Genomic DNA, 12,639 nt, shown 5'->3' with positions numbered 1-12,639 from the left:
AGGAATCTTCCTGTAGGTTCCCTATAGTCCGGCCTTATGCTAATCAGCCAGGTTTCCCATGTCCAGCAGCACGTAGCAGGCTCTGGCTACAATCTGGTTTAATATTTAGTCAATTTGTGTAGTTCTCATGCCTCTTTCCTGTATTAACCTCAAAAGAATGTCATTTTCACATTCTGACTTGCTTTCTTAAACAGGAAAATAAGAGATACAGATGCGACTGGCACGTTTGGCTTAACCCTGGAGGTGTTGTGTGAATGTGTCAAGCATGTTGATATCAGTTTATATATCATCTTGGAAAAAAGGCAGAATATTGCTCTCAGAAGCAACAGAGAGTTACTCTGGGGGTGTGCAAGGGTGAGGCAGAGAACAAAGGTGTTTTATTGTAAGCCATTCTATAATGTTTGAATTTTATCATTTTGTTATATGTGTTTGTGTGTGTACTATAAATTTGAAAAGGAAAAATGTATTAAATTTGGCTATCAGGTCCTCAGTCCCCTACTACATTAAAAGGGGTGAAGGGAACATGGGAACGATAAGTTAACATATTATCACAGATAGGGAATCAAGGCAATCTAACAGGCAGATAAAAGAATTTTAAAAAGAAAAAGAATTGTAGCCAGGGACCATTTAATGTGGCATGAGGAGGTTCATATATCTCTCAGAAATGATACCACAGCAAGTGGTATAATTATTAGCCTTATGGTGCCAGTGGGGATACTGAGACCTCGAGCGAAGTTCTGAGGATCCCCCATCACACTCTGTTTAAGGAAACAGGGAGCAAGGGTATATATTTAGCACAGTTTCTATCAAAAGGAGCTAAAATTGCAAGTGAAAGAATGCATTATTATATGCCTTTCCTTTATAGCACTTAAATTACAAGAAATTTTTAAAGATTTTTCTAATTAAACCTACAAAACTCTGTGCCTTATAAGGGCACAGACCACATTTGTGTCATTCACCCGGCTTCCCCAGGAGGAAAATAACTTTCAGAGTTTCTCTTCCCTCGAGCCACTTGAGATGTTTACTCTTGAGATATTTAGTAGACTCTAGGCCAATAAGGGCTGCGGGCCTTCCATGAAATGAGAGGAGGAGGCCTGTCCTTGCTCCCTTGTTGCTCAGGCCTCTAAGGTGCTTTTCACTAAGTTCTACATAAAACTGAAGAACTTCATCTCCTGCCTTCGTTCCTCAGCTAAATGTGGCCACCAGAATAATTGATACTGGAAATGTCTGCTTTGATTGCTGCTGAGAAGGAAAGCATACATTTTAGGTGAAAATCTCAGTGCATACTGCCTCAAACTTTAATTATTGGGTATCTTATGAAATGTGATTTCTATTCTCTCCAGTTTTCTAGACAGAGAACTAGAAAAAGGCCCTAAATAGATGCAGCAGTGGGAACTTCAAGGCCCTTATTAGTTTACAGCCTACATTGATGCCCGGTAGTCCTGGTGGTGGGGTCGGGGGTTAGGCTTCCCCTGTAATAAAGGCTTTTAGAGGGGCTCCCAGCATCAGCCAGAGAGCTAAGAGCCACCAGAGGTGTGAAGGTGGACTAGCCCCTTGAGAGAAGGGCAGGAGGCCCAGGGGGCCTCCAGCTTTGTTTCCACTGTTCATAGGGGTATGGCTCAGACCACCCACACCCCGAGATCACTGCTTGTACCCATCTTAGGAGGCTGGACCTTACCACCCCCTCCTCTCTCTTTCCTCTACCCTTTCCGCTTTTCTACCATCTCTATCCTTCTACCCTCCTCCTCCTCCCTTTCCTCCTTCTGTCCTCCTCCAGTCTTCTCTCTTCACTACTACCCCTCCTATTCCGCCCACACCTTGCACAGCTCCTTCCCCTCTTTTTTTTCTCTGCCCTCCTTTTTTCTCCTCCCTCATCCCTTTCCCTTCCTTCTCTCACTCTTGCTTCAATGAAACATATCAAATAGTTTTGTCTTCTCTAAGAGAATCAAAGGTTAGTCCCCTCCAGAAGCCCTGTCCAGTTACCTGAAGACCAAAGTTCAGAATACAATGAAGAGCTACTCATTTTACCCTCCAGGTTAGAGAGAAGGGGCTGTTCATGTCCAGAGGACACTAATTTTTGAAGAATCAGAGGTATTTTGAACAGGCCACCTCTCCGCTGTTGCTGTTTTTCCTTTCACATGTGAACACAGCTGCCTGACTGGCAGCTTCCGAGCCTGTCTTCCCTTCCCCCATCTAGAGAACAGAACTGCAAGAAGACTAAAGTGTTTACAGAAGCAAGAGTTGAAGGAAAGGCCATAAAGCTCTAGAAATCTTGGCGTTTACAGGAAAGGCTCTGGGGCGGCTTCAGCAGACTTCAGAGGTCCTGAGTTGCTCACCCCTGCAACCCTTCCCACCTGCCCCAAACCCCACCACAGGCAAACCCCACTCTAAAAGAGAGGAAATTTAAGCTTCAGGGCCCTTTTTTTGCTCTGGCCCTTCCAAGACCCTGGGAAGAGTGCTGACATTGTGTTCTCATGGTCCTTTGTTTTTGTAAGACTTGCAAAAAATATATATTTTAACCAGAGTTGGGGTCAAGCACTGTTTCCGTCCACTACTGCTTCCCTTCCAAGATACTTCTCTCTTCAGATAGCCCTGGAGTGGTTGTGGGCATTTGCGGGAATCCAACTAAGGGGAAGCTGAGTTGGGAACGCATTTAGTTCAGGGGTTCCCAAACTCAGGGCCACAGACTGATATTGGTCTGTGGCTTGTTAGGAACCAGACCGCACAGCAGGAGGTAAGCGGCGGGCAAGCAAGCAAAGCTTCATCTGTGTTTGCAGCTGTTCCCCAGCTCTGGCATCACTGCCTCAGCTCCACCTCAGATCATCAGGCATTAGATTCTCACAGGAGCACCGGTCCCTGGTGCCAAAAATATTGGAGACTGCTGCTTTAGTTTACCTTTAGTGGAATATAATTGTGTGGCCCACAGTCACTTCTGTGCATTGGCAAGTCACTGCCGCCATGCTGATGCAGGAACAGCTTACAGGAATAGTGTCACAGGCTGAATCAAAGATGATCATGTTCCATGGCACCTGGCATCAGAAGTTTATAGGTAGTAGAGGAAAAATAAGGTTTGGAATGCACTGAACCAGAAGCGGGTCTGTGGAAAATTCTTCCAATCATGGGATATGTAAAATTCAAAGTGGAGGATTTCGTTCTCATGATGCTCCATCAAAACAGAAATTCAGGAATAATTAATTCAGTGATGCAGCATATACACATATAATTGTTTCTGAAAATTGTGTGAAATAAAATTGATCAGATGTCTTGTATTTGCAAGGTATTTACCTGTAGCAGCACTGCACACAAGCATGTCTGTGTATAAGGAGACATGCTATAATGGCTCCCAACTATCAATAATTTTGATCAATCTTGTTAGAAGGAAGACTACCTTATCTTCCTATTCTCTCTAGTACAAAATCATTATCATATAAAGAGAGTATCAAAGTATGTAGGCAAAACATAAAGATGAAAAAGTTACTTGAGAGGTGTGTGAGGCAATTGATTAATTAGAATGTTATGTGTATTTCCTAAGCATTGAGATATCCATTACATGTATGCCAGATTTTAAAAGTATGTAATTTTTTGTAATTTATTTTCTAAAATGACTTTCATACCTAATTTTGTATTTGTATTTTTATATTAATTTTTATAAAGAGACCATCCCCCCCCCCCAAAATTGTGTAAGCCTCAGGCACCACAAACCTGGATTCTTCCTACTGGCAGCCTCAGTGAGTTTCTGGACAAAGGATCAGTTTTTTTCTGTCTTGGGGAACCTGCTTCAGCCTGGGGCCCCACATTCCCAGAACAGTGTGGTCAGTGAATCCTGTTGGGATAGCAGGCAGCCTTCCCTCCAGGATCCCGGTTTTTGGGGCTGCAAAGTCTTTTCCCGAGGGCTCCTATTCCGATTCTCAGGCTCTAGTTCTTGCTGGGAAAGGCAGCAGCAAACAACGTTGTTGGCACTCCATCTTGTCAGTTATGCGGAGGCCCATCTTTATTGTTCTCTTTTGGCCATAAATCTATGTGATGTTCTTTTGATTTTGAGAAAGGTAAGATGGTTTTCTGCCAAACCTTTCCTCTGATTCGCTTCAGGTGACCTGACACACAAGACTCATCTGCAGAAAGGCTGTTACCAATTTTCTGTTTTCTTTAACAGAGTTGGTGTGGACTTGGATGAAGACTTGAAGAAGGAGCCCTCTTCACACCAGGCAAGTCAAAGAAGCCAATGCATAGAGTGTAGAGATATAAGATGTTCTGTTCCATGGAATGTTCTGTGTTTGTCCAACATGTGGCCAAGAGACTCATTCCAAAGCGGGCTGCCTCTGTAGACAAAACTGATTAGATGGCTATAAAATTCACAGAAATTCGGGGTGTCAGTAACGTCTGCATAACCTTTGGAGTGCTTAGAACTAGCACACACTTGTACGGTCTCTGTGGCAGCAGGAAGCCTGGGAACTGCAATGTTGGAGCAAGAACACAGCGTTTGGAATCAGTCAGCCGAGTTCAGATCCCTGCCTAGCAACTTGCTAGCTAGGTAATCTCAGTGTGCGCTCAATACGCATCTGATACATGCTGGGCACCCAACAAATGGACCTGTTTCTCCTGCATGACTTCTCAATTATCAGGTCTAGGTGTAAAGAAATATTGAAAATTTGCAAAATCAAAGCAGAACTCTAGGTGAGCCATCCTGATTTAGCTGAACAAATATTATTTTCAGAGACCTAAAAATCCTTAGAGAAAATTGTTCGAAACAATGTGCTGTTCTCTCAAGTAAAAGAAGTGTATTCTCTAAACTCTGGACTTGAACTTAACATCAAAGTAGAATATGTCATTGGCAATTTTGCATTAGTCATTTTTAACTCAGTACTTAAAAGAAACAATTGCGTGGAAATGTTGCACCTTTTGCTGAAATTGTAAATAGACACACATGATAGAATAACAGTAAATAAGTGATGTTGCTTAAATAATTGTGTTGCGATCATATCTGAATTTGGAGAGGATTCATTGCTCTTTTATTTCATGGTTTTTTCTCTATAATACCGCTAATGAGGCACAACTGGTTAGTGCTGCTGCTTTCCGGGTTCACATGGACATAAAGAAAGAAGGATCTTGTGCTCTACAAAAAGGGCTGAAAAATTAAGTTAGTAATGGTCCTGGCTCACATGTTATTTGAATGTTTTTGTCACATGTGTTCCAAAGCCGGACTGGTGCTGTTTTCACAGGCTTCTTTGCCCAGGAAGCACATCTAACTGCAGGACTGAGGAGCCACAGGGATTAGGGCAAGCTTGGTGACCTTAGAAAGGAGATCAAAGGCTCATCTCCCTACACCAGTGGACTGTAATGAGTAGTTAGCTGGTGGGAGCTGATTTTTACAAAGCATTTTCATTTCATATAGGTCAACTAATTCATTCTTCTACTTTCAAGTAAAACTTTAACCTAAAATTTATCCTTCTCTTATATCTTTTTCTGTAAAAGAAAAAAATAGATTAAGAAAATTCACACACAAAAAAAATTCTTTACCTTCCTCTGCCTAATATTTTACAATCACATATAATTATTGATAAGCTTATTTACTAGCCTAATTCCCTCCTTTTACAGTTTAAATATATTTTATTTTAGCTCATTGATACCACTGTTAATTCAATAATAACTCTCACCTGAAGATACTTAAACCAGTAGAAATGTTGTTAATGAAGTGAGATAGTGCAACATAATACAATGAAAACTTGTGGTATTTGGATCTTAGTCATGTTTATTATATCTTTGAATCTCAGTTTCCCTGTCTGTAGAATGTGAATGATAATTTATACTTTTCTAGGTTGTTATGACACTCCAGTAAAACTGTATCTATGAAAACTACCTAACAATTAATTTAGGTAAACCTATCTTCTCTTACGAAGGATTCAAGGCAGCTTGCACCACCACATATAATAAAATAATGGTAAAATATTTTTAAAGAATTTTATAATTCAGTAAAAAAAAGTTAATAGGAGCAGAAAGTCAAAACCAAGGAGAAAAAAAAAATCATGAATAAGTAGATCATCAGGTTCAATATACTCTGCTTAGTTGAATCATGAGTAAGCTTTCTAGTAGCCAAAGTAGGGGGAAAAAATAATAATCAATAATATTCTAAATTATTATCATTAGAGGGGAAAATTATACTCTCTCCTCAAACGATACAAAACTTAACAGGCCCAGTATGTTTAAAGGAAATTCTCATTTGGGACTTGCTATAGAAGACACATGAAAAGCTATCTAAAGGTTAACTACCTAATCTTATAATTTGTATATTTTCTACTGAACTATTGTCGCTTAAAAAAAATTTTATTTTTAAGAAGCATCCTGGAAATGTACTTATTCATGATAATGTTTGACTACCAAGGTAGCTACATTTCAAAAAAGAGGTTTTTCCACACCTTGGAGTAATTTTTATCTTCTGTGTCAAGTACAGGAAACAGTGGACTCAGGCTAGAAGTAACAAACACAGTATCCAAGCAGATGCCACCCAACCTGGACAGTTTTTTATTTGCTTGTTTGTTTTAGTATTTTCCAAACCATGAACCTCTCTGCCCTCATTTTGTCTGACAGCTCATTGCTTATTATCAGCATCTGTTGCTTTCTCTGACTACAGAGCATAAACCTTAATTCTTAGGAGGATTACGTGCTTCCCCTTGGTTTGCATTTATTAAACTGTTGCATGAACAAATAGAATAATCTTTGTACTGGTCACCTCTTAAAAAAAAGGTCTCTATTTTCACTTATCAAAAGCTAAAAATTTCATAGTTGGTATGGCAATTATTGACCATACTCTCTCAAAATCAATAATAACCATATTTTAAAGGAATTTCTTCTTTCTCTGTTTATGGAAAGTAAAATAACCTTTGGGAAATATGAACTCACAGCTGTGACTAACTACCAATGTCACAATTTTCCTTTCTGCCTTGTAACACTTTTAGAATGTGAATAGTATTACATCTTACTTGTAACAGACCCAGAAGCTTTGGAAAGCGTATTCCACCTGCACCTTTTAAATTTTAAATACATACTCTATGTAAGCACGCTACTTTGAGAAATAGAAGATATTTCAGTTCTGAATTTTATGTCTCTTAAACATGCACACACACACACACACACACACCCCTCAGACACCCGCCCCCATCTCTCATGGGAAGTTTTCCTTGTAATTGAGTCTGTGTCCTTGGAAGCACAGCACTGGAGAGATGGTAACTTGCTGGAGCACCACACCTGCCTTTAATCTTTCAATAAGAAATTCATGCTACCCAAAAGGGCTGCGACTATTCTTTTTCCTTTTTTGCCATTATTTCATGATCATCCTAATACATGAGTACTAACTCCTATTGTTAATGCTGTTCTAAGAACTTTATTTATGTTAACTCACTTACTTTCTAAGATAACCTTATGAGTGGGTACTATTACTATCCCCATATTTCAAATGTAACTCTGTATACAATTACATATTTCCCCCTTAAAAGTATATCAAAAATATCCTCGGTCCAGTATACCATATTACAGATTGTGGGCTGCATACAAAGACATAAAATAATGGACCAATTTATAGGCAGTTAAAATTAGTAGTTAAGTTTTGGTGGAGTCAAAAGTTATATGCAGATTTTCGAGTGCACAAGGGTTCAGCACCCCTAACCCCTCCAAGTTGTTTGAAGATCAATTGTACTAATAGCCTACTATTGATCTGAAACCTTAACCCATAATATGAGTCAATTAACACATACTTTGTGTTATATGTATTATATACTGTATTCTTGCAATAAAATAAGCTAGAGAAAAGAAAATATCATTTAAAAAATCATAAGGAAGATAAAATAGGTTTGAAGTATTTACTGGGAAAAAATCTGCATACAAGTGGACCTACCCAGTATAAGCACTATTGTTCAACTGTATATAGTATTATGTATTTGTCTGAAAACAAAACAAAACATTGCTTCCCCCTACAAAACTACTTTTAAAATACATAATGGTTGTCCATGGTAGAAAAATTGGTATCATAAATATATGATGGAATTCAAGTGTTGGATAACAGCAAAGGACTACAAGCCTATAGAGAAGGAAAACGAATGAGATGAGCCTACATTCTCCTTGATCTTCTGCCTGGAGGCCCTTTTCCAATTGCTGTTCAACAGACAGAGTTCAAGCAGAGAACAGTGCAAGCAGAGAATAGCAGTCTCGCTGAGTTGAGGAACTAGAGATTGGAGTTGGGATGTTGCTGAAGTGGCTGGAGTTTTTTATTGTTGTCATCTTGGAAAAGTTGCTCTAATTCTTTAAACTGAAATTTAATCATTTACAAAATAGGGGTTATAATAGGTATTTTGATTGGTCAAGGTAAAGATTAAATGAGATTTTATATATTGAACTTAATGTTTAAAAAGTGCTCACTAAATTATAGGTGTCATCTTCCTTCACTTCCTCTTCCTCATCATTATTCAATTGTAGAATCTTAGGTAAGATAAATATATAGAATTTAGTCTTAAGCAATAAAAAGTTATTAGGGAGGAAGAATACTTTTGCATGGATAAATCATAAGTAAGTGTAACTGAAATAAATTCTATGTTAGCCAAGGGAAAACTCAAGGTATTTGCTCTTACATATTCATTTTATTTTTCTCAAAACATTATTAGTTTCAATAACAATAACAACAAAAAAAATACCTTCATCTGTGTGAGATCAGTTTTAGAGCCTAGTATGTATTTGATTTCTGAAATATTTGTGGGAGTATACTGTGGAATTTACACTGTATGAGGCCAACTCCAACGGCACAGAGGCAAGTATGGAAAAATATTGATAATTGTTAAATATGGAGGATGTATACATGGGAATCTTTATTCTGGTGTCTATAAGTTTATTAGAAATACTCGAAAATATTTACAAGGCAAAATGAAATTTTGTTTAATGATTAAAGTGACCTTGCCATTTGCTAATTAATCTCTTCTCCTCCTGAACCTATTTCCAGCCTTTGCAACTCTAGATGACTATAAGTAATAAGTACAGAAGAACAAATACTTTTATTCTTTCCCAAATGAGCTCTTACAAGTTTTAAGGGTATTCGAGATTACCATTTTCTAGGAGGTAGCAAACAAGTCTTTGTTCATCTTGCTCACACCCTTCATATTTTTACTGACACTTTGTTGTGTCCCTTTTTAGTGCTGGTCTTTCTGCTGAAGAAATCCTAGTCCTTTCAATCTCCCTCTGCTCAGTTATTGAAGTTGCCCTCCTCTGGACCTTTCTCTACTCTGCTCTGATTTTCTTGAGCTGCAGTGACCAGAACTGATCTACCCAGGTTACACACAAGCACAAACGACAACCAAAAACAGAATTTTAATGAAGGGACTATTAGAAACAAAAATAAAATTGGAAGCTAGCATTAAGAGAGCATATAGAAAAGCAAGCATAGCATTAAAAAATAAAATTATGTTAGAAAATATGAAAATTAACCTCGTGACAATCAGCAGAGTGGAGATGGGATAAAAACGAGGTTTTTAAATGGTCATTTTATTACTTCCAAGCTCCAAATCTTCAAATTTTTACCTTCATCACAAGTAGAATAAAATCAAGTTCCCCACCATGACCAATGATCTGGCCTAAAATCAAGTTCATTTCCATGACCGATGATCTGGCCCCTCTGTGTCTCTCCCACTTCATCTCCATTTGCTCTCACCTTTCTCCCTCAGCTCCAATCACACTGGCCCTCCTATTGCACCTGGGGTGCACATCACTCTGTGACTCCAGGGCCTTCATCCTTGCAGTACCCTCTGCCTGGACCATTTTTCCCCCAGATCCCACATAGTTCACTTCTGAATATCATACAGGCCTCTGATCATGTGTCACTTTTTCAAAGAAGCCTGCCTTGACCAGCCCATAGCCTCCCCTCTGCTGTTCTCCCATCTTCATACCTGATTTATTGTTATCATTCTCTGAACGTATAGTAGGTAGTTGTTTACCTTTGTATTAGTCGTTTTCCCCATTAGAGTATAAGCTCTGTGAGAATAAAGACTGAATTGGTAAGTGCTGCATCCTCCTCACACTTTGATTAGTGCCTGACATGGGTAGGTTGTATAAATGAACGAATGAATGCATGTATGCATGCATACTAGGTAAGAGGAAGTTCTGGAGTCAAATCGTCTGGGTTTACATTCTATGTCTTTCCACTATGTGTCCTTGGGCAAGTTATTTAACTTCTCTGTGTACAGTTACACCATAAACATGTTACCTTTGTGAATACACTTTGTAAACTACAAAGATGCCTCATCATTTTATTATCTCTTCTCAGCACCACTCCAATACTTTTTCATACCTAGAATTTATTATTTCAGTATGTTGTTGTATTAGCTCTCTCTTACTGTATAACAGATTATCCCAAAACTTACTGGCTTAAAACAACAAATATTTACTGTCTCACAGTTTCTATGGGTCAGAAATTTGAAAGCAAGTTAACAGAGTGTTTTATTGACTCAAGATCTCTCGTTAGGTTGCAGTCAGGATATCAGCCAGAGCTACAGTTGTCTGAAGGCTTGACCGGGGCAGAAAGGTCCACTCCATGTTGGCAGGGAGACCACATGGATCTGTCCACAGAGCTGCTAGAGTGTCCTTACAATATAGCAGCTGATTTCCCTCTATTGGTCCAAGAGAAACAATAAGGAGGAAACCATAATGGCTTTGTATGACTGAGTCTTAGATATGACACACCATCCCTTCTGTCCCATTCTATTGATTAAAGATGAGTCACTAAGTACAGTCTAAACACAATAGGAAGGGAAATTTGTCTCCATCTTTTAAAGGAAAAATACCAAAGGATGTGTGGATATGCATTTTAAAACCACCACAATATTGTGTGTGTGTGTGTGCGTGTGTGTATATATATATATTTCCCTTTAGATCTCTCATACAAAGTTATTTGAACTAGCCCCCGCTTTGTTTCTTTCTTTAGTTAAACCATGAGTTTGTATATCTATGATGTTTACATGTCATCTCGACAGTTTTACCCATCTTTGACTAGTTGTCTCCCTAAGCATGTACTTTCTGACTAAACCTCTTGGGAACATTCACGAATTTATCATGGTGTTAGGAAGATTAGAATATTTGTGTAAAATACTTTCTATGTGGAGGCGAAGAATTAATGACTTTCCTTTTAAAGTGTAAATTTGAAAAAAATTAGTATTGACCTTAGATTTTATTTTGCTCCCTCTTCAGAATCCAGAAATATTTCTCTTTAGGAGTACAGAATCTGGTCCTCTCCTTGATAATTAGAAAATCAAGACAACAAACTTGAAAATATTACATAAATAGTTTTAAATTGGGGAAGACAGTAGGGCAAAAGTACTGCTATCAAATCCCGGTCACACGTACTACTTGAAAAAGTGGTCTGGGGTTCCATAAGGAGCTCGACAGATTTGTTATGAGAATTACTTGTCTTTGTTATCATTCCATGGAAATTGCATTGACATTAATATTGAATATAAAATCTCGAGAAATAGAAAGAAAACTTTTTCTCTCTCATAATCCATTGAATCTTCCTGAAATTAGAATTGATCCCATATGATTATCCCAGAACAGAGTTCATCCAGTTCACTTAGCAAATTGATAGAGGAATGTATTTACATTTGCTTAGCTGTTTTTCATTAAGGTTAATACAACAAACAATTCCCTCTTGCTTTAGTGTCTGGTGTTCACAGATTTTAGGCTGGAGTCTTTTGTTTTCTCTCAAGGGTCCAAATAAGCCTAAAACAAAGAGTACAGTCAGAATTTTTCTGTTGCTCCTTCTCTGGGGTGGAGCTAAGGGTGAGGGATTTACTTAAAAGACAACTACTTACTCCCTACTTTGCTCTATCACTTTCCAACCTGTGGTCTATTCACTTGTTTAAGGAGGCAAAGGAAAGATATCAAATGCCCCAGTTATTTTTAAATTTTCCCAGAAAAAGAAGACAATAAAAGCACTAGAAATTGCACATATATCAAACATGCTGCTTCCTAGAAGTATCAAGGGCAAATTAAAGTTGGGGTTCAATGCTCTTGAGTCTCCAGTCTCCACTTACAGCTGAGACACATGAGGCTTGGAGTGGGTATTTTGTTATTAAGCAATAAATGGTAGAGAGTCAGAACTCAGATCTTGGTCTTCAGCTTCTGGATCCTATGCTTGTTCCAACACTTCCCCTCTGGGATAAAGGACCTCAGAAGAGAAGAAACCATTGCTAGTGATAAAGAAAATACCACCAACTTCCAGATTCTACTTCTGACGACTCACATTCATTGTCCTTAGAATGTGAGCTGACCCCTGTTTCAGAATAATCCAAGTAAATTGATGCTACCTACTGTCCTCTGCCCATCTGGGCCCTCCCATGGGCTTGCCCTCTGTGCTGCCTCATCAGATACCTTCTCTATTTCAGGGTGACTGTAAAAGTTGGCCTTCCCTTTGCAAATTTATCTTCAACCCCCAGTGCACAAGCAGAACACACAGTAGACTAATTCATTTATTTCTACTCATTTATTGATGGCCTTTCATAACCAAGTTATTAAGTCATCAATAACTTCAGAAAAATAAATGAATGGATCCAGAACTGGGCCAACAGCTATTTAAGACATAAACTCAAAATTTTATCTAGGATCAGCAGG

At 38.5% G+C, this 12,639-nt stretch overlaps 1 protein-coding gene across 1 annotated transcript in view; it reads left to right on the top strand.

The window, feature by feature from the left end:
• The window catches only part of SLC9A9 (solute carrier family 9 member A9), a 496,385-nt gene that overhangs the window by 394,347 nt on the left and 89,399 nt on the right, over positions 1-12,639 (top strand). Inside the window, exon 13 of the mRNA XM_015593644.2 lies at positions 4,154-4,205. Within this exon, the coding sequence (XP_015449130.2) occupies positions 4,154-4,205 (52 nt within the window). The remainder of the gene's footprint in view (positions 1-4,153; positions 4,206-12,639) is intronic.

Source organism: Pteropus alecto, unplaced genomic scaffold (genome assembly GCF_000325575.1).
Source record: "Pteropus alecto unplaced genomic scaffold, ASM32557v1 scaffold75, whole genome shotgun sequence".
Taxonomy (NCBI): Eukaryota; Metazoa; Chordata; class Mammalia; order Chiroptera; family Pteropodidae; genus Pteropus; species Pteropus alecto.
The sequence above is the reverse complement of the archived record's forward strand: the minus strand, read 5'-3'. Positions and strand labels throughout refer to the sequence as shown.